Raw genomic sequence first — 26,325 nt, forward strand, 5'->3', positions numbered from 1 at the left:
AACTTGTTTGGGGGAGGTGGGAGGTGGGGAAGGTCTTAACCAGTGAGTGTAAGCCCTGTCTGTTTCAAGTGAGCTCTGTTTTGTTTTGTTCTATTCTATTCTATTCTATTCTATTCTATCTGGAATCGGCAGTCAGGTTGGCTGCAAGTACACTTTGCATGGGCTGGGCGGTTCTAAATATACATTCCAGAGAAACTGCTAGGTGTGTCTTATCTTGCAAAGGGACCAATCAGCAATCAATGATGTGATCAAGGGGACCTAATCAGAGCTTTAGGTGTTACAAATAAACATGTCCTTCATTTAACCATTCTTCTGCAAAAGCAAAATACTGTCGATGCTGGAAATCTGAAACAGAAACAGAAAATGCTGGAAACACTCAGCAGACCAGGCAGCATCTGTTGATAGAGAAACAGAGCTAACGTTTCAGGTTGATGACCTTTCATCAGAACTGAGTATTTCATTCCTTTCTCATGTGTTTAGATAGTTTTACTTTTAATGCATCTATGCTAGTAACCTCAACTACTCAATGTGCTGCTATTAAATTAATTGGTATATATTGATTAAAGAGAACTACAACTTTTCAGACACATTCATCATAATTCATTATAATCACTATAATTCATTGAGATATTTACATACTTGTCGAGATTATTAGATTCATGGATATTCCATCCATCAGTTATTGCACGCGCACACGTTTAACCAGCGCGCCCCGCGGCCGGCAGGCACCGGAACTGTCGGCGTGTTGCTGTGCGCGGGTGCGGATGTGTTTGTGTGTGACACTGGGAGCTGGCGCTTGGAGTGAGTTTAAATGGGCTCGGACAGGGCGCGAGTCGGTTAAACGGACCCAGCGCGAGCGGAGAGAGGCTGGGGCAGGGGCAGGGGCAGGGGCAGGAGAGGAGCTTGTGATGTTGGGTTAGCGAATACATTCTGAGGGATTGGAGTGGACATGTTAGCCCTCATTCATTTGCAGTGGAAAGCTTATGATTAATTTGCTGTATAACCCCATCTGCTTTTATTTCTCTCTCCTTGCCAAATTTCAGCACCAATTTTGTCTCCTTGCCTTCTGTATTGAAGCCATCAACTCTGTTGGATACAGTTCCAGAGCCTGGTACTTATCTATGTGGCTATTACTGATGTGTAAATATGGACAGTGAATGTTGGCAGGTTGTCTACTTGGGGTTGGGGGCACAACAGCTAATCTGGGGTGGTGAGGCCATGTGTAGCAGCCCTTTAGCTGCCTGATCTAAAGTCAAGTAAATGAGCGCAAACCCGATACTTTCTGGGTCTATATGGCTAAGTTACTCACTGTATAAACTCCTTGAGCCATTAGGGGAACTTAATTCCATTAAAAAAAAAATTTAAAGCACCAATTTTGATTACAAATCCTACTCCTAAAATGTCCCTGTTGTTGATAACTCTGGAGAAGCATGAGCCAAGGCCAGAGACTGAGGAGTTGGAGATTTGGTCGTGTTTATTTCTATGGGCTGGAAATTGCAGTCAAAAGGCTTCCCGCGAGCGAATGCTTCCAAGCCGCAAGAAAAGTACGAACTTACCTAGTGCCTCCGTAACTTCGAAGACTGGCGCTACTGGGCCTGCAGGCATAGCCCACTATCCCAGGAGCGCATGCAGTTCACAGGCGTCCCTGAGATCACATGGGCCAGTCCAGCCAATTACAAAGGGGATTCCCATTATGCTTATGGTGATTCCATTTATGTATAGAATCCCCGTAAGCATAAAAAAACACTTTCACAGCACTTAAAATAAAAATAAATCATTACATGTTCAAAATTAATTCAAATACAATTGAATTAAACATATAAAACAAAAATTTAATTTTTTGGAAAAATAAATAAGCATTTTCCAAGGGACCAAAAATAAACAAAACTAATTTTAAAGGTTTTTGAAAGTTTAAATCATTGAAAATTTTTTATGTTAATATTTATTTAAACCCATAAGCTGGTAAAAGAAGGCTGCGTGCCTACTTTTGCCAGGTGTAAAGGTTTCATGGGCAGTACCCCAGCCCTGCAACAGCAAATGTCCATTTTCTTCGGATTCATACAATCTGTCAAGCTGAAACTTGACAGATCACAAGTTCCAGGTTTCTGTGCATCAGGAAGGAGACATGGTCACAGGCCCCAGAAAATCTGGGCCTATGTTTTTTGAGTGTCTGTATGGGAAATAGAAGTGCACTTTTGAGGTCTTCTAGAGGAGAGGGAGCATGATGGCTTTTTTGGACAATACAAAAAAAATGCAATGTTTAGTAATCATGTTATCATTTTTATTTTAAAGATAACAGTTACCTACCAAACAAACTCCTCCAAAAATGTATGATGAATCAGAAAAAACCAAACGGTGGGAAGGAGGCTATGAACGGACTTGGTATGTGTTCTAGTTTTATTTAAGATTGAGAATTTGTGCTATTTTGAATATTGCCATGTGTTCTTTAGCAGGCAGACGAGGGTTCAATTTAACACCTTGTCTGAATGATGGCACTTTTAACAACAACATTTATAGAGATATTTAACGTAGTAAAATGTCCCAAGACGCTTTATAGGAGTGGTGTCAAACAAAATTTGACACCGAGCCACATAAGGAGCAGGAGTTTGGGCAGTCGAGCGGTCTATAAAGGCCCGAGAGTCGGAGGAGGCGGCCACAGGAGCAGGAGTTCGGGCAGTCGAGCGGCCTATTAAGGCCCGAGAGTTGGAGGAGGCGGCCACAGGAGCGGGAGTTCAGGCAGGCGAGCGGCCTATAAAGGCCCAAGAGTCGGAGGAGGCGGCCACAGGAGCGGGAGTTCGGGCAGTCGAGCGGCCTATTTAGGCCCGAGAGTCGGAGGAGGCTAGCTGGTGCAGGGACAGAAGGTAAACAAAGAAGTAAGAAGAAATTGAAGTGGGACGTCACAGCCAAGCGGGTAAGTGGTTGGTGAGTATTTGATATTTTATTTTTCTTATCAGTAAGAAACCTTTGGCATTGTTAATCTAAGGGTTAGGTCATGGCAGGAGAGCCCAGACCCGTGTCATGCTCCTCCTGTGCTATGTGGGAAATCAGGGACGCTACCAGTGTCCCTGACTACTACGTGTGCGGGAAGTGTACCCAGCTGCAGCTCCTGACAGACCGCATTGCGGCACTGGAGCTGTGGATGGATTCACTCTGGAGTATCCGCAATGCTGAGGATGTCGTGAATAGCACTTTTAGTGAGTTGGTCATACCGCAGGTAAAGGTTGCACAGCCAGATAAGTAATGGGTGACAATCAGGAACAGCAGTGGAAAGCAGGTAGTGCAGGGGTCCCCTGCGGTCACCTCCCTCCAAAACAGATACACCGTTTTGGGTGGTATTGAGGGAGGTGGCTCATCAGGGGAAGGCAGCAGCAGCCAAGTCCATGGCACCAGGGGTGGCTCTGCTGCAGAGGAGGGCAGGAAAAAGAGTGGGAGAGCTATAGTGATAGGGGATTCTATTGTAAGGGGAATAGATAGGCGTTTCTGTGGCCGCAAACGACACTACAGGATGGTATGTTGCCTCCCTGGTGCAAGGGCCAAGGATATCTCAGAGGGGCTGCAGCGCATTCTGGAGGGGGAGGTTGAACAGCCAGCTGGCGTGGTGCATATAGGTAAAAAAGATGCAGGTAAAAAACGGGATGAGGTCCTACAAGCTGAATTTAGGGAGCTAGGAGTTAAATTAAAAAGTAGGACCTCAAAGGTAGTAATCTCAGGATTGCTACCAGTGCCACATGCTAGTCAGAGCAGGAATCGCAGGATAGCTCAGATGAATACGTGGCTTGAGGAGTGGTGCAGCAGGGAGGGATTCAAATTCCTGGGACATTGGAACCAGTTCTGGGGGAGGTGGGACCAGTACAAACCGGACGGTCTGCATCTGGGCAGGATGCATTGGTGGTCATTTTTCAACATTCCATGGATTCTGGATCAGTTCCTATGGATTGGAGGGTAGCTAATGTAACCCCACTTTTTAAAAAAGGAGGGAGAGAGAAAACTGAATTATAGACTGGTTAGCTTGACATCGGTGGTGGGGAAAATGCTGGAGTGAATTATTAAAGATGAAATAGCAGCGCATTTGGAAAGCAGTGACAGGATTGGTCCAAGTCAGCATGGATTTATGAAAGGGAAATCATGCTTGACAAATCTTCTAGAATTTTTTGAGGATGTAATTAGTAGAGTGGATAAGGGAGAACCAGTGGATGGGGGTTTATTTGGACTTTCAAAAGGCTTTTGACAAGGTCCCACACGAGATTAGTGTGCAAAATTAAGGCACATGGTATTGGGGGTAATGTATTGATGTGGATAGAGAAATGGTTGGCAGACAGGAAGCAAAGAGTGGGAATAAACGGGTCCTTTTCAGAATGGCAGGCAGTGACTAATGGGGTGCCGCAGGGTTCAGTGCTGGGACCCCAGCTATTTACAATATGCATTAATGATTTAGACGAAAGAATTGAATGTAATATCTCCAAGTTTGCAGATGACACTAAGCTGAGTGGCAGTGCGAGCTCCGAGGAGGATGCTAAGAGGCTGCAGGGGGACTTGGACAGGTTAGGTGAGTGGGCAAATGCATGGCAGATGCAGTATAATGCGAATAAATGTGAGGTTATCCACTTTGGTGGCAAAAACAGGAAGACAGATTATTATCTGAATGGTGACAGGTAAAAGAGGAGGTGCAACGAGACCGGGGTGTCCTGGTACATCAGTCATTGAAGGTAGGCATGCAGGTACAGCAGGCAGTAAAGAAAGCAAATGGCATGTTGGCCTTCATAGCAAGAGAATTTGAGTATAGGAGCAGGGAGGTCTTGCTGCAGTTGTACAGGGCCTTGGTGAGACCACACCTTGAGTATTGTGTGCCGTTTTGGCCTCCTAATCTGAGGAGCGAGTGCAGCGAAGGTTCACCAAACTGACTCCCGGGATGGCAGGACTGACATGAAGAAAGACTGGATCGGCTAGGCTTATACTCACTGGAATTTAGAAGAATGAGGGGGGATCTCATAGAAACGTATAAAATTCTGACGGGTCTGGACAGGTTAGATGCAGGAAGAATGTTCCTGATGTTGGGAAAGTCCAGAACTAGCGGACACAGTCTAAGGATAAGGGGTAAGCTATATAGGACCGAGATGAGAAACTTTTTCACCTCTAGAGTTGTGAACCTGTGGAATTCTCTGCCACAGAAAGTTGTTGAGTCTAGTTCGTTGGACATATTCAAAAGGGAGTTAGATGTGGCCCTTACAGCTAAAGGGATCAGGGGGTATGGAGAGAAGGTTGGGGTGGGGTACTGAGGTTGAATGATCAGCCATGATGTTGAATGGCCTTCTCCTGCACCTATTTTCTATGTCTCATAAGTAGATATTGGTGCAGATGAGCAAAAGCTTGGTCAAAGAGGTAGGTTTTAAGGAGCGTCTTAAAGGAGGAAAGAGGCGGAGAGGTTTGGGAAGGAAATTCCAGAGCTTTGGCCTCGGCAGCTGAAGGCATGGTCGCCAATGGGGAGCAATTAAATTTGAGGATGTGCAAGAGGCCAGAATTTGAGGAGCGCAGATATATGAGTGTTGTGGGGCTGGCGGAGGTTACAGAGATAGGGAGGGGCGAGGCCTTGAAAACGAAGATGAACATTTTAAAATTAAGGTGTTCCTCAACTGGGAGCCAATGCAGGTCAGCGAGCACAGGGGTGATGGGTGAAGTGGACTTAGTGCGAATTAAGACACGGGCAGCAGAGTTTTGGATGAGGTTAAGTTTATGGAGGGTGGAAGAGGGGAGGCTGGCCAAGTGTGCAACGAATAGTCAAGTCTAGAGCTAAGAAAGGCATTGAGGCGGGGTGGAGTCGGGCCATGTTACGGCTCATCTCTGGGTCATATATGACACCAAGTTTGCGAACACTCTGATTCAGCTTCAGACAATTGCCAGAGATGGGAGTCGGTGGCTAGGGAATGGAGTTAGTGGTGGGGACCAATGACTTTGGTCTCCCCAATATTTAGTTAGAGGAAATTTCTGCAGATCCAGCACTGGATATCCGACAAGTATATCTGAAAAATCAGAGACAGTGGAGGAATTGAGAGAGGTGGTGAGTTGAGGTGGGTGTCGTGAGCCTACATGGGGAAACTAAGATGTTGTCAGATGATGTTGCCAAGGAGTAACATGTAGATGAGAAATAGGAGGGGGCCTCAGAGGTAACGATGCAGAAGCGGGAAGAGAAGCTTCTCTGGCTACGACTGAATAGATAATGGAACCAAGCGAATGCAATTCCACTCAGCTGGACAACGGAGGAGAGGTTTTGAAGGAGGGTGATGTGGTCAACTGTCAAAGGCTGCAGACAGGTCGAGAAGCATGAGGAGGGATAGTTTACCACGGTCACAGTCACCTAGGATGTCATTTGTAACTTTGATATGAGCTGTTATGGTACTGTGGATGGGGTGGAAACCTGATTGGAGAGATTCAAACATGGAGTTCTGAGAAAGATGGGCACAGATTTGGAGGCGACAGCACGTCCAAGAACTTTGGAGAGGAAAAAAAATGCTACACTCTCAGTATTGTACTGTAGTGTCGGCCTATATTGTATACTATATTGTATTGTTAGACTTAATTGCACAACCTTCTCACTCAGAAGCAAGAGTGCTACCAACTGAGCTCTCAGTTCGAAAAAATGAATAACGTTCAACTTCTGACATTTACAGTATTTGCTTTGTTAGGTAATCTTTCAACACCTCATTTTAAATCAATATAGCCAGCCTAGATGATCCTAAATGCAGCATTTGGATGCCTTATACAGGTATAACAAAGTAAAGCTTTATCTTTGCTTAGAATGTTTTGCTTCAATATTAGAAATTCCTCCCAACCACCTGTTACTTTTATTTGCAGGGAAGTCCTTAAAGAAGATGAGTCAGGTTCTCTTAAAGCTACTGTTGATGATCTTCTCTTCAAAGAAAAAAGGAAAAGGTAACATCGAGGTCCAAGTTAATATATTTTTATTCATTGAGCCACAATAGCACGAGAATGCATTTTGTGTACTGTGAAATTGAGGGTAGCCCATCTGCTTGACTCCAACAAAACTTTAAATGAACACCACTATAGTGAATGGGACAAGTACATGTAGCGACAAATCAATGATGATGAAATGTGACCATCCCAATAGACCAGTGAATGTATTTCAATTCTAACAACAAATTGTACTGTAAAAAGTTAGTGGAACTCAAAGTGAAAAGGGACGGGCTTTGTTAAGATGCATCAGGAAAGTTTGAGAGGAAACAGCAGATGCTTTGACCACAATCTTTCAAATAATTTTAGCTATGGAAGTTCTGGTAAAAGGGGTAAAGCAAGTAACTGTGGGCACTCTTCTCAAGGTCATAATATGGGTGAAAATTAATACTCACCCAGAAAGCGGTGGATTAATTAAGGAAAGCCAACATGGATTTTTAAAACTTAATTCATGTTTGGAAAATGTAAGAGATTTTTGAGGAAATAATGGAGTGTATTGAGAGGGCAATGCAGTAAATATTTATATGGATTTCCAAAAGGCATTGAATAAGACACTGCATAGGAGGATTATTAAAAAAGTTTCAGCCAAATGGTATTAAAGAGTGACAGCATGGATAGGAAATTGGTTAAAGGACAGAAAACACAGTGGATAATGGATATTTTTTTAGACTGGAGGGCTGTAAACAGGTCAGTATTGGGCCCATTACACTTCTCAATATATGTAAGTGATGCCATCTCTCACATACCCAAGTTCAGATCAAACAGGGAATGTTGTTAACTGTGAAAAGAATTGTCAGTGACTTCAGGGGGATGTGGAAAGGTTAGTAGATTGGAGAAATAGATGTTAAATTAACTTTAGTACAGAAAAAGTGAGGTGAATAGGGAGGTAACGTATACAATAAATCGTTAACCTTTAAAAGAACTAAAGGAACAGAGAGACTTGGGATCCAAAAAACAATTTAAATGTGGCAGGGGATTTTGATAAAGCTGTGGGGGTAAAAGATAGTGGGCTACAATTTCCATTGGCTTACCGCCCGATTTCTGGGCAGTATTGGCCATTGTGGGCGATAACCAGGTGAGCGAGAAATTCCCCACCTGAGTTACGTCGGCTGTTTCTAGGTACCGTTGGGGAGGGGACCTCCGGGGTGCACCGTCCTCAGATTGCCCTGGCGCAATATTTGGCTCAGCGGTGACCCGTAGGTAAGTATGAAAAAAACCGCCACGAGAATCAGCGGAGCTGGGCAGTTGGTGAGTAGCTCTTCAAGAAAAAGGCTAGTAATTGTTTTTTTACTCATTATTTTAAAATTCTGTTGTGGTGATTTAGGTTAAAAGGATCTGGAGAATGTTTTAATGAATTTTTTATGTTCTGTTTTTTGAAAAAATATTTTGTATTTCAAATAATCAGCCTTGAGGTTGATTTTTTAAATTTTTCGATCATTTTCTTTAGAAACCGCCCAATCGACCCTAAATTCTACTTTTCCGCCGAGAGTCGGGGTGCAACGCCCATTTTTTTCGCTGGGCAGATTTTAAAATTTTGTGGGGGGGAAGTTTTCGCCGGCGATAATCTTGGGAATCTTAGCGGTCTTTTGGGCGGCAATCGGACGCTGGTGGGTTGTTAGGAAATTCTAGCCCATAGGATCCTACATTTTATTAATTGTTTTTGTACTCCACTCCAAATAAGTATGCTAAACCTATAAAAATCATTGGTTAGGCTGCAGTTAGTTATTACTTTAAGTAATAAATCAAGGTCACGGAGAGGGTGCAGAAGAGTACCACTAAGGTGATATGAGAGATTTGATGTGATCACTACTTTTCAAATTTTCTCTCCAGTTCTCCCTGTCTCTTGTGAAGGTAGTGACTTGTGATGGGGTATCATTCATGGGTGTCAAAAGCACTTTTGTACCTTGCTCGATTGGTATCAAGCACGCATGCACATTCACTGTATTGCAATCCTCTAGCTCGAGGACATTGAAACCAATTGCAGTGCCTAACCATCAGCCTGGCTGAGACTTGCTAACTTAGCACAGACCAGTTAACAAACCTGGGACCTCCCCGGTCTGTGAGGACCATAAAAATTAACAGCACAAAAGTAGGCCGTTCAGTTCATCATATTGTGGGCTCTTTACTAGAGTAATTCAAAACACATCCCATCGCCTTGCTCGCTCTCTCTCTCTATAGCCCTGTATCTTTATCAGTTTCAATTTTTCACTTTTCTCTCAAAAGATGTAATGAGCTCTGCTTTAACTCTCTGCTCCAATGACCCTCTGTGTAAAACAAATCTTCTAATCCCTCTCCTTATTCTGTTGGTGACAATTTTAAATTGGGATGAGATGCTTTAATTATGAGAGGAAAATGAGGCTATTTTCATTGGAACAAAGAAGGTTAATAGGAGATCTGATACAGAATTATTCAAAATTATGAAAGGTTTTGATAGCGATTAGAGAAAAAACTATTTCCTTTGGTTGCTGAATCCAAAACTAGAGGACATAAAATTAAGATAATTACCAAAAAAAACAAAGTGAGAAGTCAGGAAAATTTCTGTGCAGAGTTGTTAGGACATGGATTGGCATACCAGAAACAGTGGTGGAAGCAGAATTCATAATAGCTTTTAAAAAGGAGGTGAAGAAATATTTGAAAAATTAAAAAAGAAAAGAACATGGAGAAAGGGCATGGGAATGGAACTATGGGGATAGCTTTTTCAGAGTTTGAGAGGCACAATGGCCTCATTCTGTGCTGTGAAATTCTAATCCCCAAGATCCCCCTCATCAGTGATTCTCCAACCAGAGGAACTAGTCTTGTTCTGTTCACCCTACCTGTTAAACCTTTCATTTAAAATGGGTCTATTTAGTTATTGTGGCACTCGAGGAGCCTGACTTCACTTTGGTATAGTTTCCCTTCAAATAATTCTGCTGCTGCCTTCTTCCCTGTAGCGTCTTTGAGCAGCATGGACAAGTTAGACTTGGAATGGTGAGTGATTTTTATGTGATCTCTAACTTGTTGCAGACATCAAAAAACAATGACTAATTAGATTATAATTTTTTCTTAAAAATTGAAGTTTTTTAAACTTGATGTTTGCGTACTGTACAAATGTTAAGGCGTATTCTACAGGGTAGTTTCCCTTAGTATATTGATTTTCTAATTGATAGATGCGGCACTTGTACGTGATAATAGACATGTCAAGATCAATGGAAGATCAAGATTTGAAACCGAACCGACTTACCTCAACGTTAAAGGTAAAATAAAAGAGTTATGTTTGCTGCCTTGCCGGATTGCTGATTTAAAAAATCTGTATATCACTTATTATAATAACACACTGGAGGATCTCCCAACATAGTAACTTTTAATTTAAGTATGGAAAGTTCTGATTTGTAATTGAAAATACATGTTGGAGAATACTACTTTTGACCTTTTGTATTTGCCTGGCTCATCCTACACTCACCAGCACCAACAACCACCCCCCCCCCCCCTCTTTTTTTAAAATTAGTTGTCCTGCTGAATTAATTGGATTATTGATTTGTTTGACACCAGAGCAATTGGGAAGATTTTGTTAGGCTAAGAATGGGAAGAGATAAAGTTAATGGTTTGATTTTTTTGCTTCAGTGCTGGTCACCCCACAGATTTCCTGAATGAGAGGAAAATTGCAGGCTGGCCAGTGCAGAAGTGGAATTTGTGCAGTAGTTGGAAACACATTAAGTGGGTTACTAAAACCTAACTGAACATTTGCCAGACCTTGGAGTAGGAGGAATGGAATCATAATTAAAGGCATTGCAATTTCTGCTTTTCAAAAACGTTCTTAATTTTCTCACTCATGCTTGGGGTATAATTCCATGGTTGTTGGTAACCAATGTTTGAGGTCAGACCATGAGAGTAAGCAGGATTGTTGGGATGTAAGGAGGGCATTGCTGCTGAGCTAAATCATCTGTTTCTGCTGACATCCATTCTGTGCATTGTCCAACACGAGTAATTGTTTAGCGATGAGGAACACAAACTCTGGATAATTAACTCCCACTTCCTTCCACCAAACGCATTATGCTGAATCAGTTGTAGCACTTCCAGCACTGTCTTGCCTGAGATTAATTAACTCAGCATAGACTTGGGGCCAAACCTGGGATCGCCTGCTCTGTATGGCTGAGTACCACATCACAGGGTGCATTTACTTACGAGGGCATCCGCAGTTTCTTCTTTCATGAAATTATTTGCTCAGATGTAAAAGAAAGGGGGTGAAATACAGACTTCTCTCCCTTCTGGAGCTAAGTGGCCAGAATTGTGGAGGACTGAATTCGGAATGCATCTTCAATGCTAGCCTCACTGTTTCCTAGTTCCTTCCCTGCTTTTCTGCAGGTATTAACTCCTGCTTAGATATAGTTCTACAGGACGAGGGTACAGTGCCCTCTGGTACCTTGCTCAAATGGCCATTTGTCAGGGTGAGTGTTGTCAAGCTATTTCACAATACGAGAGCATCGCAGCTGAGCTTGGTCCTGGCTTCATCTGACAATCTACACACACGCACTGGATAGCACAGACCAGGAAAGGAACTGGAGATTTCTGGTCTGTACAGCTCTACTACCTGCCATTAGGGAAGCTTGGCCTAATTAAATTGTGCCATTTGGAGTAGAATCAGACCATTTAAATCTAGAGCCAAAGTCCGGATGTCCTTCCCTGTCAACCTACCAGTGTGAATACCTCTATCAGAAGCTTGCAGCAAGGCTGAGTAACACTGCTGTTGAAGGATATGACTTTTTTTTCTCAGCCTGCACTTTGTGCGTACAGTTTGTATTATATTATAGTTTAGCAGGCAAACAACTTCTTAAATTGATGCTTTTATCCTTTCTTTTTTGCAGTTGCTGGAATACTTTGTAGACGAATATTTTGACCAAAATCCTATTAGTCAGGTATGAACACAAGAATTTGTCAGGGCAAGTCTACTCTTTCTAGTTTCTCTCCTATCTCCCCTCATTCTCTCTCCAAACTCATCTTGTTCCTGCTTCCTTGGCCCCATTCAAACTAAAATGCGGACCACCCAACTTCCTTTCCTGGTTCCTATACTAGCTGACATTGTAAATGGTTCCTCCTCCTCATGTACTGTCCCCTCTCCCTTTCAAAATTGCCGTCATCACATTTCTCCTCAAACAATCTACACTCAAGCCCATATATCCTTGCAAACTACTGCACAACTTCAACCTGCCTTTCCTTTTCAAAGTCCTTGAACGTGTTGTTGCCTCCCAAATTTGTGTGCATTTTTCCTGCAACAGTAGGCCATTCAGCCCCTCAAGCCCATGCTATTAGATCATAGCTGAACTGTACTTCAACTCCATTTTACCTGCCTTTGCTCCATATCCCTCGATAACCTTGTGTAACAAAAATCTTATCAATCTCGGTCTTGAAAATATTAATTGACCAATATTCACAGCCTTTTGGGGAGTGAGTTCAAGATTTCCAATTACTTTTGTGTGAAATAAGTACTTCATAATTTCACTCTTAAAATGCCTAGCTATAATTTTAAGTTTGTGCCCCCTTGTTCTGGATTCCCCCTGCAGAGGAAATCGTTTTGCTGTATTGAATTCCTTTACCATTTTAAAAACTTTGATTAGATCACTCCTCAACCTTCTGAACTCAAGGGAAGCCAAGTTTATGCAATCTGACCTCCCAATTTAACTCTTTTAGCCCTGGTATAATTCTGGTGAATCTATACATCAAGCCAATGTGTTTAGTTCATGCGACAAATTCTGTACCCTTGCCACCGATTCTTTCCCCCTCCCTTGCCACTGTCTCAGGTTGAACCAGTCCTTTTGCAAGCTTGGTGTCCTCTCCATCAATTACAATGTTCTCATGGTCAACCCCTCATCATCTATCCTCCATAAGCGTCAGTTCATCCAAAACTGCTGCCTGTAACCTTTTACCCACCAAGTTAAGCTCGCCCATCATCCCATGTTCACTGACTTGCATTGGCTCCCGGACCCTGAAAACATTAAAATTAAAATGTTCATCCTCCTGTTTAAATCCTTTCATGAGCTTGTGCCTATCTATTTTTGTAACCTCCATCCTTACAACCCTCCAAGCACTCTGCATTCCTCCAAGTCTGGCCTCTTGTGCATTACCCACTCCCTTTGCCCTACCATTGCTGGCCATGTCTTCAGCTGTCTAGGCCCTATGTTCTGGAATTACCTTCTTAAACCTCCGACTACCCACCTTATATAAATGCAAATTGTGTTCCAAGTAATTGATGTATGTCGATGCTGACTCTAAATTTTGGATATCCATCCCAGTTTTCTGCTTTTTCCCTGTACTCATTAATATTTTGCTTCAGGTGGTTATCTAATTCCCTCTTAAATGTGATGATTAACTCAACTTCAATAGGCACTTTTAGTAACACATTCCAGAATTTAATAGCCTTTTGTGTGGAATTTTTTTTTCTTCCCTTTGCTTATTGTGCTAAATTAATTGTATGCCCCCTATTACTGATGCACTAACCAATGGAAATAATCTTTCACCATATACTCTTTTTCAAACCCTTTCAAAATTTTGAATGAGTAGGTTTAGCCTTGGCTCCCTCTCACCTCTGAGTCAGAAGATCGTGGGTTCAAGGCCCACTCTTGAGAGTTCAGCACATATCTAGATTGACACTTCAGTGCAGTATTGAGGAAGTGTTGCTCTGTCGGAGGTCTTTTGGTGAGACTTTAAACTGAGGTTCTGTCTGCTCTCTCAGGTGTATGTAAAAGACCCCATGGCACTATTGCGAGCAGGGGACTTCTCTTGGTATCTTGGTCAATATTTAGCCCTCAACCTACATCACTAAAAACAGATTATCTGGTAATTTATCTCATTGCTGTTTGGGGGACCTTGCTGTGCCTAAATTGGCTGCTGCGTTTCCCTACATTACCACAGTGACTATACTTCAAAAGTACTTCATCGGCTGTGAAATGCTTTTGGGATGTCAAGCCATGAAAGGCAATATATAAATGCAAGTTTTTTATTTCTATCAGATCCCCTTAATCCTTTTGGCTCTAGAGAATGCAGTCCTAGTTTTTCATAGCTCTCATCGTAACTATATTCTCTTATTCCTGGTACCATCCTAATGAATGCACAATGGACCATTACTGTAACTTTCTATTGTGGGTTCGAGCAGAAGCACAAATTGAGTTAGTTAAATTGACCTCATCAGTGGAATTAATTTTATTACAGGAAGTCATTAAGTGTTTGGACTTGATGCTTTGTTTAAATGTGAATTACAGTCCGAGCTTGATAACAAGACCTTATGTGGATTAAGTGCTCAAGTAATTTTTTTGCGGCAACAAAATATTGCCGATTGCGAATTACAATATTTTATTTTTGTTTTTAGATTGGTATCATTACTACAAAAAACAAAAGGGCAGAAAAACTTACTGAACTTGCAGGTAATGCAGTTTATTCTGTATGTGTTTCATATTTTAAGGCAGTATTGAAGTAATTATATGAAGTGTAACTATAGTAGTTACATTAGATTAACTACAGTTGTAAAATTAGATTAAGAAACTTACTGAGGAGTCTAAAGAGCTGGAATCTAGATCTCACCTCTTCTACTCTTGAGCACATTTCCATATCCCTGCCTTCTTTGTTAATACAATTTGAAACATATCTCTTGAATATTATTAGTGGATTATGTAGCCTTCAAGTGAACTCATAACTGTACATTGAGTTTCAGAAAGATCCATAAATATACAATTCAGTCAATGATGTCGACATTCCCAGAATCGTGTTGCTTCCAACTGTCTCTTCAAATTTGATTGATACAGTGTAGCGTGTTTGTGTACTATAAAAGTTATTTGGACAAATTACATAAAGTGGTATCTAAACCATTGTTATTCTATACACAGTAGATACCTGTTTTATTTATGTTTTAAATTGAGCAGGTTATCTTCCAGAGGCTTCTTCCATCGTTTTCCTGTTTTGACCCGAAAGATATTTGCTTTAAGTCCAGTGTATCTTTTTGGACCAAAAGGATCCACTAATATCATTAGCTTCACATAGCAATTAGTATCAAATGCAGTATACAGATTCCAGTACTTAATTTATTTTAGACATACAGGTTTTCCAATTAATACCCATCATGTGAGGTAGACATCCTTTATTCCCCATTTTTTTCCCCCACCCTCTTTTCTCTTTTTTTTTGAAGGCACTTGACTCGTTCTAGGGTTGGATCAGTGGAAACCAACAATCCTCTGATGCCTCTCCCAGGTGGGTTTTCTTTTTGTGTGAGCCCGGATAGTAAGCGCTGCTAAACTGTTTGACTGCAGGAGCATTAAAGCACTCTCACCTGACACCACATAACCATGGATTCATGTGAATCATTACACTTTTCAGCAGCAGTAGGTCACTAGATGACAATCAGGAACAGAAACCCTGGCTCATTTATTTTTCCCCCCTCCCTCCCTAGCACTGAGGCCAATTGTAATTTCCAAATTAAGACTGGTTTTGTCATTGCTTGTGTGTTAGGAAATCCAAAGAAGCATAAAGAAGCCTTAAAGAAAGCTGTAGGTGTGTCATGCTGTGGAGAGCCTTCACTTTATAATTCACTCACCTTAGCTATGGAGACTCTGAAGTAAGTTTTTTCAGAACTTTTTAAAACAAGTTTTTACCTTTCCACTATCCCCACCCCCTCACCCTACTTCTCTGTTTCATTCCTGTTTGCATGCTGCTCTTTCACCTGAGATAATTTGAGCTTTATTTTTACTCAAAACTGCAATTTGTTTCGATTTTGCACTAGATTAGAACAGCTGACATAACCTCAGTTTCGATTTTTCTCCCCTAAAGGCATATGCCAGGACACACCAGTCGTGAAGTACTTGTCATTTTTAGCAGTCTGACAACATGTGACCCATATAATATTTATGATCTTATTAAGGTAAATGTTTCATATATATTTTGTTCATAAATTGTAAAAGTAACCCATGTGCAGCTGGCCTGGTGGTGCACTGGTTTGTGTGTGTAGTGTGTGTGTTTTTTAATTCATTCATAACATTAAAAATAGGAGCAGGAGTATGCCATTTTGCCCCTCGAGCCTGCTCTGCCATTCAATGAGATCATGACTGATCTACCTCAGCTCCACTAGCCTGCACTATCCCCATATCCCGTGATTCCCTATATATCCAAGGAGACTGAATTGTATATTTATAGATCCCATTCATGGAATGTGGGTGTTGCTAGCAAGGCCAGCATCTATTGCCCACCCCTAATTGCCCTTGAGAAGGTGGTGGTGAGCCGCTTTCTTGAACCGCTGCGGTCTGTGTGGTGAAGGTACTCCCATCGTGCTGTTAGGGAGGGAGTTCCAGAATTTTGACCCGGCGATGATGAAGGAACAGCGATATATTTCCAAGTCGGGATGGTGTGCGACTTGGAGGGAAACTTGGATGTTCCCAACTGCCTGCTGCCCATAATCTTTTAGGTGGTAGAGGTCGCAGATTTGGGAGGTGCTGTCGAAGAAGCCTTGGCGAGTTGCTGCAGTGCTTCTTGTAGATGGTACACACTGCAGCCACAGCGTATTGGTGGTGGATGGAGTGAATGTTTAAGGCAGTAGATGGATATTAATCAAGCGGGCTACATTGTCCTGGATGGTGTTGAACTTCTTGAGTCTTGTTGGAGCTGCACTCATCCAGGCAAGTGGAGAGTATTCCATCACACTCCTGACTTGTGCCTTGTAAATGGTGGAAAGGCTTTGGGGAGTCAGGAGGTGAGACACTCGCCACAGAATACCCAGACTCTGACCTGCTCTTGTTGCACAGTATCTGTGGCTGGTCCAGTTAAGCTTCCGGTCAATGGTGACTTCCAGGATGTTGATTGTGGGGGATTTGGCAATGGTAATCCTGTTGAATGTCAAGGAACGGTGTTTACACTCTCTCTTGTTGGAGATAATCATTGCCTTGCGCTTGTGTGGCACAAATGTTACTTGCCACTTATCAGCCTAAACCTGAATATTGTCCATGTCTTGCTGCATGTGGGCATGGACTGCTTCATTATCTGAGGAGTTGCAAATGGAACTGACAATTGTGCAATCATCAGCAAATATCCCCACTTCTGACCTTATGATGGAGGGAAGGTGTATGTGTACTAGTTCTTATGCCTTGGAATTACAGAACATGGGTTATTGATTTAGAAAGGGCGGGAGATTGGAACTGTGAGTAGCCCTTTTACAGAGCTGGCACAGGTGCAGCTGTAAAACTTCGCTCATTCTATGATTTCTTCAACAAATGGTTGTCCGTTTTGTGCTGAGTTACTGATCTCAGCTGGGGTGATGAAAAGGTGCTACATTTGGCTTTAGTGCCATGGATCAGGAGAAGAAAATTCAGCAGGTTTTCCACTCCTGATTGCTATCTGGCATACCTCTGCTGGAAGTTGCACATGTGGATGGCAAGGGAGAACAGTGTTGGCTCAACTGTGGTTCACTGCGGTTGGATCATCTGCTTACACCGGTTGTCTTCACACGTGAAGAATGGCCACTATGGTGCAATACTGGAGAGTGGTTGGTACTTCAGCAAAAAGTCATGGCTTTCAGGAAAAGAATGAGCAGAAAAATGTAGAAGAAAAATTATTGTTATGCAAGACATAGTTGTACTGTAATTTGTCAATATTCATTGCAGTGTTTTAAGATTTTTGTTACAGTAATGCTAATCCATCATGTTTTACTTCATGAAGTGCTTGAAGGCCGCTAAAATCAGAGTGTCTGTGATTGGTCTGTCGGCGGAAGTTCGAATTTGCACTGTTCTCACCCGTGAGACTGGTGGTAGGTAATCTGAACTAACCAACTCATCTTGTCAGAGTTAGAAAAGAAAATGAAAAATACTTTTTTTTTTTAAGTGCTTTCTTTAAATCGCACCCAAGGTCTCGATGATTAAGACAGTGAGTGGCTGAACCATATAGACCAAGAGATTCCCAGATTTAATTTTTAGTCTGGGCTGAGTTGCCTGATTGCAGCCAGGGCGGTAGTAAGGGTACTACAATTGATCTCAGTGCCCTTAATTAAGGAGAGGAAATGTGGGATGGGTTCCTGCTTCTCGTTGCGATCCAGAACCCTCTGTTGAAAATGTGTGTGAATTTTGGGTTAATGGAGAATTGGGCTCAGCTACAATGCCCCACATGCTCAAATAGCCTGCCAAAACTCACTGGGCATAAGTATGAATAATGCCACTTGGGCAGAGTACTGAAAAGTGACTGCTGTTTGTGGTATGTATCCCAGCAAAAAGTCAATGCTTTCAGAGAGGGGAAGGGAAACATTGGTGGAAAAGTAAAACGTACTTGTTTTATTAATTGTCTCCATATGTGAGGGCGACTTTAGTTATGGTGCATTTAGTCTGTCAGTTGCCAATGAATGAATGAATGGTTTTAACTTTTTTTTTTAACCACACATCTAAAGTGAATTCTTGGGGTGGATTCTTGTTGAAAATTGGTTTATGTAATGATTCTTTCTTCAATGGGAAAGGAAGGAAATTACTCATTTTTCTAATATTCTGGTTTACTTTTGTGACTGCTTAACTTTAAATATTTAAGCAAAGTACTTAACATACCCATCAGTGAGCAGCTGGCTATCTTTAATCTATTAAGTCAGTTTTGCACTATAAATGCTTTTTTCATCTGTTTAGTCATATAACTATATATCTTCCCCATACCCAAGCAGATCAGTAGACTGATGATATCATTGTGATAGTTCTCATTATGGAATTCTTCAATATCTGAAGTCCATGTTGCCATTGTTAAATTTAATTTATCATCCCCGAGATATAGAAACATGGGCCTACACTGTGTAAATGCTGGGACATAATTTCACCCAATTCCAGCTTTGTCACTATGAGGAAGTGCCAAGCAGAGGTTGGATAAGGGATTGAAGTCAATCTTGTGAACCTTTTGCTGGCTAATTTGTAGTGGCATTGACAAAATCATGGGAACAGGTCATCTGACCTTTTGGTAGCACTTAATATGGAGCCTAAAGAGACCAGGAAAGCAAAGAAGATGGAGTGAGTATCTCACTCAAATTAAAAATGAAACAATCTAGTTTAAGAAATATTAACATCTTAAATTATTTCTGTGGTCCCTTCCTAGGTACATACCATGTTATTTTAGATGAGAGCCATTTTAGAGATCTACTTAATTATCATGTTCATCCTCCACCTGCCAACTCCAATTCAGAGTGTTCTCTCATTCGTATGGGTAAGTACATTCTTAGTCAAGTAATTATTTAGTATGTCATATTATTTGCATCTTGGAACATGCATATTGTTTTTCCATGTGATAACTGTAAATGTTGTTTTCTCAATTTAATTCTGACTATTTTAGAGCAGTGTTAGACCAAGGAGTGCAGTATTCACTGAATGGGCAAATGTTTCTCATCATTAACACTTCAATGCCAAGTTTATTGTGTAAAAGAAGAAAGACTTGCATTTATATAGTGCCTTTCATGACCTCCGGACGTCCCAAAGCACTTTACAGCCAATGACGTCCTTGTGAAGTGGAGGCACTGTTGTAATATAGGAAACATGGCAGCCAACTTGCGCACAGCAAGCTCCCTCAAACAGCAATGTGATAATCAGATAATCTGTTATGCTGATCATGATTGAGGGATATCTATTGACCTGGACACCGGGGATAACTCCCCTGCTTTTCTAAATAATATCCTGGAATCTTCTGCGTCCACCTGAGAGAGCAGAAGGGGTCTCAGTTTAACACCTCCATCTGAAAGATGGCACCTCTGACAATGCAGCACTCCCTCAGTAATGCTCTGGAGTGTCAGCCTAGATTTCTGTGCTCAAATCTCTGGAGTGGGACTTGAACCCATACCCTCAGAGGTGAAGGTGTCACCAACTGAGCCACAACTGACATTGTGAGTTCATGGAAGGCAGTAGCAGACAGCATCTTGGCACACTGCTGAAGTTTCATTCTGAGAGGAAAAACATTCTGAGGATAGCTGTCTCCTGTAGAGGCTTGAGAACAAATTGTTTTCAAGTCCTTTTGTTCTAGGAAGAGTGCGTGGTCACACAGGAAAATATAGAGGGGCAGCAAGTAGCTTACCCAAGGATGGGAAATGAATGGTACTATGGTTCTCAGTGTTTGGTGGGTAGCTAAGTTACTTCAGATGAATGTTTCTCATGGATCTTGGATAATTTTACTCCCTTACTCTCTCGAAAGCTTTTCTCTCTCCTTTTTCTGTCAACTTTTTCCTGTTTTCTCTTGAAAACATTGACATCTTCCTAGCGCACAACTCAGCAGGCAGGCACCCTCTGATACCTCACCCAAGTGGCAGTTATTCACATCATAGATTCATAGAATGGTTACAGCACCGAAAGAAGCCATTTGGCCTGTCGAGCCCATGCCGGCTCTCTGCAAGAGCACCTCAGCTAGTCCCACTCCCCTGCCCTTTCACCGTAGCCCTCCAAGTGTTTTTCCTTTAGGTACTTTTGCAAGCCACGATTGAATCTGCCTCCACAATCCTTTCAGGCAGTGCATTTCAGATCTAACCACTCGCTGTGTTTATTAAAAAAAAAGTTTTTCCTCGTGTTGCCTTTGGTTCTTCTGCCAATCACCTTAAATCTGTGTCCTCTGGTTCTTGAACCTTCCGCCAATGGGGAACACTTTCTCCCTATCTACTCTGTCCAGACTCCTCGTGATTTTGAACACCTCTATCAATTCTCCTCTCAATCTTTTCTGCTCTAAGGACAACAACCCCAGCTTCTCTAGTCTATCCATGTAACTGAAGTCCCTCATCCCTAGAACTGTCAGATACTGTCCCCCTTTCCCTCAAATCTGCTATCATCACCCCTCTCCTCAAAAAAACAACCCTTGACCCCTCCGTCCTTGCAAACTACCGCCCCATCTCCGACCTCCCTTTCCTCTTCAAAGTCCTTGAACGTGTTGTCACCTCCTAAATCCATGCCCATCTTTCCCTCAACTCCATGTTTGAATCCCTCCAATCAGGTTTCTGCCCCTGCCACAGTACCGAAACGACTCTCATCAAAGTCACAAATGACATCCTTTGTGACCATGGCACACTATCCCTCTTTGTCCTTCTTGACTTGTCTGCAGCCTTTGACACAGTTAACCACTCCAATGCATCCACCGTTGTCCAGTTGGGTGGGACTGCATTCGCCTGGTTCCATTCTTATCTATCTCATCGTCGCCAGAGAATCACTGCAACGGCTTCTCTTCCCACTCTCGCATCGTTACCTCTGGTGTCCTCCCACGGATCTGTCTTTGGCCCTCTCCTATTTCTCATCTACATGTTGCCCCTTGACGCCATCATCCGAAAACACGGCATCAGTTTCCACACGTACATTGATGACACCCAGCTCTACCTCACTACCACTTCTCTCGACACCTCCACTGTATCTAAATTGTCAAATTGCTTGTTCAACATCCAGTTCTGGATGAGCAGAAACTTCTCAAATTAAATATTGGGAAGACCGAAGCCGTTATTTTGCTCCCCCCCCCCCCCCCCCAACCCCATTCCCTAGCCACTGACACCATCCCTCTCCCCAACATCTGTCTGAGGCTGAACCACACTGTTCGCAACCTTGGTGTCATATTTGACCCTGAAATGAGCTTCCGACCATATAGCCGCAACATAATTAAGACCACCTATTTTCACCTCTCTAACATCGCCCATCTCCGCCCTTGCCTCAGCTCATCAGCTGCTGAAACCCTCATCTATGCTTTTGTTATCTCTAGACTTGACTATTCCAACATACTCCGAGCTGGCCTCTCACATTCTACCCGAAGTAAACTTGATGTCATCCTAAACTCGGCTGCCTGTGTCCTAACTTGCACCAAGTCCCGCTCACCCATCACCCCTGTGCTCACTGACCTACATTGGCTCCCGAATAAGCAACGCCTCAATTTCAAAATTCTCATCCTTGTTTTCAAATACCTCCATGGCCTCGACCCTCCTTATCTCTGTAATCTCCTTCAGCCCCACAACCCCCCCGAGATATCTGCACTCCTCTAATTCTGTTCTAATTTCTCCTTATGTGGCTCGGTGTCAACATTTTGTCTTCTAATACTCCCGTGAAGCACCTTGGGATGTTTTACTTTGTTAAAGGTGCTATATAAATATAAGTTGTTGATGTTGAACCAGTCTTGTAAACCTTTATGGCCTTCATAACTTCCTAAATTGCAGTGCCCAGAATTGGACACAATACTCCAGTTGTGGCTGAACCAGTATTTTATAAAGGTTCATCATTAACTTCCTTGCTTTTGTACTCTCTGCATCTATTTATGAAGCCCAGATTCCCAAATGCTTTTTTAACTGCTTTCTCAACCTGCCCTGCCATTTTCAACGATTTGTGCACATATACCCCCATGTCTCTCTGTTCATGCACCCCCTTTAGAATTGTACTCTTTAGTTTATATTGCCTCTCCTCATTGATCCAAAATATATCACTTCACCTATTATGTGGCACTTTATCAAATGCCTTTCGGGAGTCCATGTACACCACATCAACCGCATTGCACCCATCAACCCCCTCTGTTACCTCATCAAAAAGCTCAATCAAGTTAGTTAAACACGATTTGCCTTTAACAAATCCGTGCTGGCTTTCCTTAATTAATCCACACTTGTCCAAGTGACTGTTAATTTTGTCCCACGATTATCGTTTCTAAAAGCTTCCCCACTACCAAGTCTAGAAAGTAAATATTATCAGGGAATTAAACCATGTGGGGTACCATAGCCAAGTATGATTCTGCCCTCATCTGATGTCCATACAGAAACACTTCCAGCAGGGGTCATTGGATAATGGTCAGAAGTGGAAGCTCTTCTCAATTGTGCTCCCTAGCCCAGGGATGATGAAGCCAATTATAATGCCCCCACTATCACCCCAGCTAAATTAGCTCCTGGAACTGATCAAGAGCAGAATCCAACCCCTGCAGCCACTCCTGAACTCGCCGGTGTGTCGGCAGGATGGTTGATCGATTAAATCCCTTCCCCCAAACGGAGCAGGTGAACAGTTGTGGTTTGTTTCTGATGATACTGACATGTATAACTGGACGGAGGAGCGGTGAGAGAACGTGGCGGGGGAGTGGCAAATGAGGGTACACGGCCCAGAAGGGCCGAGGGGCAGCACGGGCCAGCCCACACTGTGATATGTGTGTGCACTAGGTCTGTGCAGCAGAGCAGGCCTCCGGTTGCCCTGGTTAACCCTTGCCACTGGATAAAGGCCTAGCTCTGTCCAGTCCGTGTGGTGGCTGATGTGCAACGATCACCACACGTTAAAAAAATCCATTCGTAGGCATCTTCCACGCCTTCAATTGGAGTTCAGGACTGGAATATCTGGTCCTTCATTGAAACATCTGTGAATTCGTGGAAGCAAGTCATACTCGTTCGAGGGACCATCTATGATGATAAATTAGCTAAATCAATCAAACCTGAGACCTTTGTAGTTTGCGTGCCTCAGCTATTCACTAGGTAAAAAATCTGAGCGAAATGAGGCGACCCCAGTTAATCAAATTAGTGAAATATAGCCCGGTAGAAGGCCCAAATGTTTGTCTAGCTGAAACCTGTCATTCCTAAGTGAAATCTATTTACAACTTCAGCAGTCCTGATATCCTGTGCAAGTTCATTAACAACACAATTCCTTGGATTCAGGGTGTGGAAAAAGTAAATGTTGTGGGAAAGTGGATAGGATGTAATATCTGAATAGTGCTATCGGATGTTGGTCCACACATCCAGTATGTGTCTGAGCAACTACCTTGTACTGTCACCAGATTTTGTATTGGGGGGAGAGAGAATCTATATTTTTTCCAGCACTGACAACACTCCCTATTTGCTTTTTCATTTAATTTTGCAAATATTCCATCAAGGTGCATCTCATTTACACTGGTAACAACATTAATGATTAGGCATGTTTCTTGATAAAAGGTATTATGTTTTGTAACATTATTTATTGTGTTAAGAAATTAAGTGTTTTTGATATGAAATAGAAATAATCATTATTTTCTTTTATTGTAAGGTTTCCCCCAGCATACAATGGTATCCTTATCAGATCAGGATGCAAAACCATGTTTCAGCATGGCGTAAGTATGATAAATGATGGCCAGCAGTATAAAACAATATCTGAATTTATATTTAATACATACTATTAATTTGGTAGTTAGCTTACCAAAGTAATTCCAGTTGTGCAGAAAGTTAATGCTGTTTTTTTTAAAATAAATCTGCAGCATCAATTTATTTTAACAGTATAATGGTGTTTCAGGAAGTAGAACATTCTATTTGAAGATTTTGTTTACCAATTGGCTCAGATTAATTTTCTACAATTGATGTCTATATTAGTTTTTGTTTTGTTAGTTTATAGTTTGAGCAAGTTTCCTCCCTTTTTCAGTAATGTTATTTCCTATTTGGCCTAGCAACTCTGCAGCTGAGGCATTGGGAAAACTACTCTCGAGATGTTGCTAATGCCCCCAGAAACTAGATGTTAGGGACCACCAGGTCAAATTTTCTCACGCCTTCTCCTCTCTGGGAGATGCTGCTGCCTCTTGGTGCCTCTCTCCCCAATGGTTTAGATTGCGAACTAAGCAGGATGGAACTTTAATCTGTATCCATCCTTGCTCTGTGCTGATATTGGTATGTTTCTTTTAAGGTTTTTAAAATTTACAAACTTTATGCTGTAAACTGAGTACAGTTATATTACTAATTTAATTTACATTTTCTGTATTAACTTTGTGTTTTCAGGCATTTAGATAGCAGTAGTGGGCCAGTCTTAACACTTGGTGGATATTATTGTCCCCAGTGTAGAGCTAAATATGCTGAACTGCCCGTGGAATGCAAAGTCTGTGGTGAGTACTTGCAATTACAAATTCGGAGACATGGGTGAACAGTTTTTAGGAGATGTTTGAAGGCAGAGAGGTAAATAGCAAGGTAATGCAGTTTGGGAGAGAATTATGAACATCAGTGACTTTGCTTTAGATTGTGTAGCAGAGGAAATAGGGAGCAGTCAGTCATCTGGAGTCAAAGGAGCAGAGGGTGGAGGTAGAAACTAAGGCTGGAGTAGATCACTCGGATAGAGGGGTAGAATGGGAAGATGGAACTTGGTGTTGTGAGTATACATGCAGAAGCTAACCTAGTGCTTGCAGATGATATTGAGGTGGTAATAAGTAAATGGCGAATAGGAGAGGACCAAGCATGGAACTGTAAGGTATTTTGGAGGTGACCATGTTGGGATGGGAAGGGAAACTGTTTGTTTGTCTGATGAAAGCCGTGCCATGGAGATGGACACTGGAGGAGTGCCAGCAGAGATAAATGATGTGGTTAATGTTGACAAAGGTGTCCGAGAAGTTGAGGAGGGGCAGTGAGTCATGGTCAAGTGCTGTTGTGACTTTGACAAGGTTGCTGAGGGTAGATTGGACAGTGGATTGGAGGGATTTGAACAAGGAGCAATGAATAAAGAATTACATGCATAAAGCCCAAAGCTGAATTACAAACTTATTGTTTCAGTTTGGCATCACTGTTGAAATTTGCCTGGTATGTTGTGGGTCAGATAGCCAGGGTTCATGGGCTGCAGTTTAAACACCTTTGCAATATATGATAGAAACATAGAAACATAGAAAATAGGTGCAGGAGCAGGCCATTCAGCCCTTCTAGCCTGCACCGCCATTCAACGAGTTCATGGCTGAACATGAAACTTCAGTACCCCCTTCCTGCTTTCTCGCCATACCCCTTGATCCCCCGAGTAGTAAGGACTTCATCTAACTCCCTTTTGAATATATTTAGTGAATTGGCCTCAACTACTTTCTGTGGTGGAGAATTCCACAGGTTCACCACTCTCTGGGTGAAGAATTTTCTCCTCATCTCGGTCCTAAATGGCTTATCCCTTATCTTTAGACTGTGACCCCTGGTTCTGGACTTCCCCAACATTGGGAACATTCTTCCTGCATCTAACCTGTCTAAACCCGTCAGAATTTTAAACGTTTCTATGAGGTCCCCTCTCATTCTTCTGAACTCCAGTGAATACAAGCCCAGTTGATCCAGTCTTTCTTGATATGTCAGTCCCACCATCCCGGGAATCAGTCTGGTGAATCTTCGCTGCACTCCCTCAATAGCAAGAATGTCCTTCCTCAAGTTAGGAGACCAAAACTGTACACAATACTCCAGGTGTGGCCTCACCAAGGCCCTGTACAACTGTAGCAACACCTCCCTGCCCCTGTACTCAAATCCCCTCGCTATGAAGGCCAACGTGCCATTTGCTTTCTTAACCGCCTGCTGTACCTGCATGCCAACCTTCAATGACTGATGTACCATGACACCCAGGTCTCGTTGCACCTCCCCTTTTCCTAATCTGTCACCATTCAGATAATAGTCTCTGTCTCTGTTTTTACCACCAAAGTGGATAACCTCACATTTATCCACAT

The 26,325-nt window shown here is 42.4% G+C and overlaps 1 protein-coding gene across 2 annotated transcripts in view; it reads left to right on the forward strand.

Moving 5' to 3' along the window:
• The first annotated feature begins 775 nt into the window (after window positions 1–775).
• The window catches only part of gtf2h2 (general transcription factor IIH, polypeptide 2), a 31,638-nt gene continuing 6,088 nt past the window's right edge, over window positions 776–26,325 (forward strand). Inside the window, exons 1-13 of one of the 2 annotated variants that reach the window (XM_070867677.1) lie at window positions 776–801; window positions 2,293–2,382; window positions 6,850–6,927; window positions 9,897–9,933; window positions 10,113–10,199; window positions 11,808–11,858; window positions 14,306–14,360; window positions 15,439–15,544; window positions 15,757–15,847; window positions 17,635–17,722; window positions 19,036–19,143; window positions 23,931–23,994; window positions 24,650–24,753. In XM_070867677.1, coding sequence (XP_070723778.1) covers window positions 2,327–2,382; window positions 6,850–6,927; window positions 9,897–9,933; window positions 10,113–10,199; window positions 11,808–11,858; window positions 14,306–14,360; window positions 15,439–15,544; window positions 15,757–15,847; window positions 17,635–17,722; window positions 19,036–19,143; window positions 23,931–23,994; window positions 24,650–24,753 — 925 coding nt within the window. In that variant the 5' untranslated portion in view covers window positions 776–801; window positions 2,293–2,326. Of the gene's footprint in view, window positions 802–898; window positions 1,112–2,292; window positions 2,383–6,849; window positions 6,928–9,896; window positions 9,934–10,112; window positions 10,200–11,807; window positions 11,859–14,305; window positions 14,361–15,438; window positions 15,545–15,756; window positions 15,848–17,634; window positions 17,723–19,035; window positions 19,144–23,930; window positions 23,995–24,649; window positions 24,754–26,325 lie in introns of those variants that run through there. The other variant, XM_070867598.1, reaches the window with a different exon arrangement.

This window comes from Pristiophorus japonicus, chromosome 1 (genome assembly GCF_044704955.1).
Source record: "Pristiophorus japonicus isolate sPriJap1 chromosome 1, sPriJap1.hap1, whole genome shotgun sequence".
NCBI classification, from domain to species: Eukaryota; Metazoa; Chordata; class Chondrichthyes; family Pristiophoridae; genus Pristiophorus; species Pristiophorus japonicus.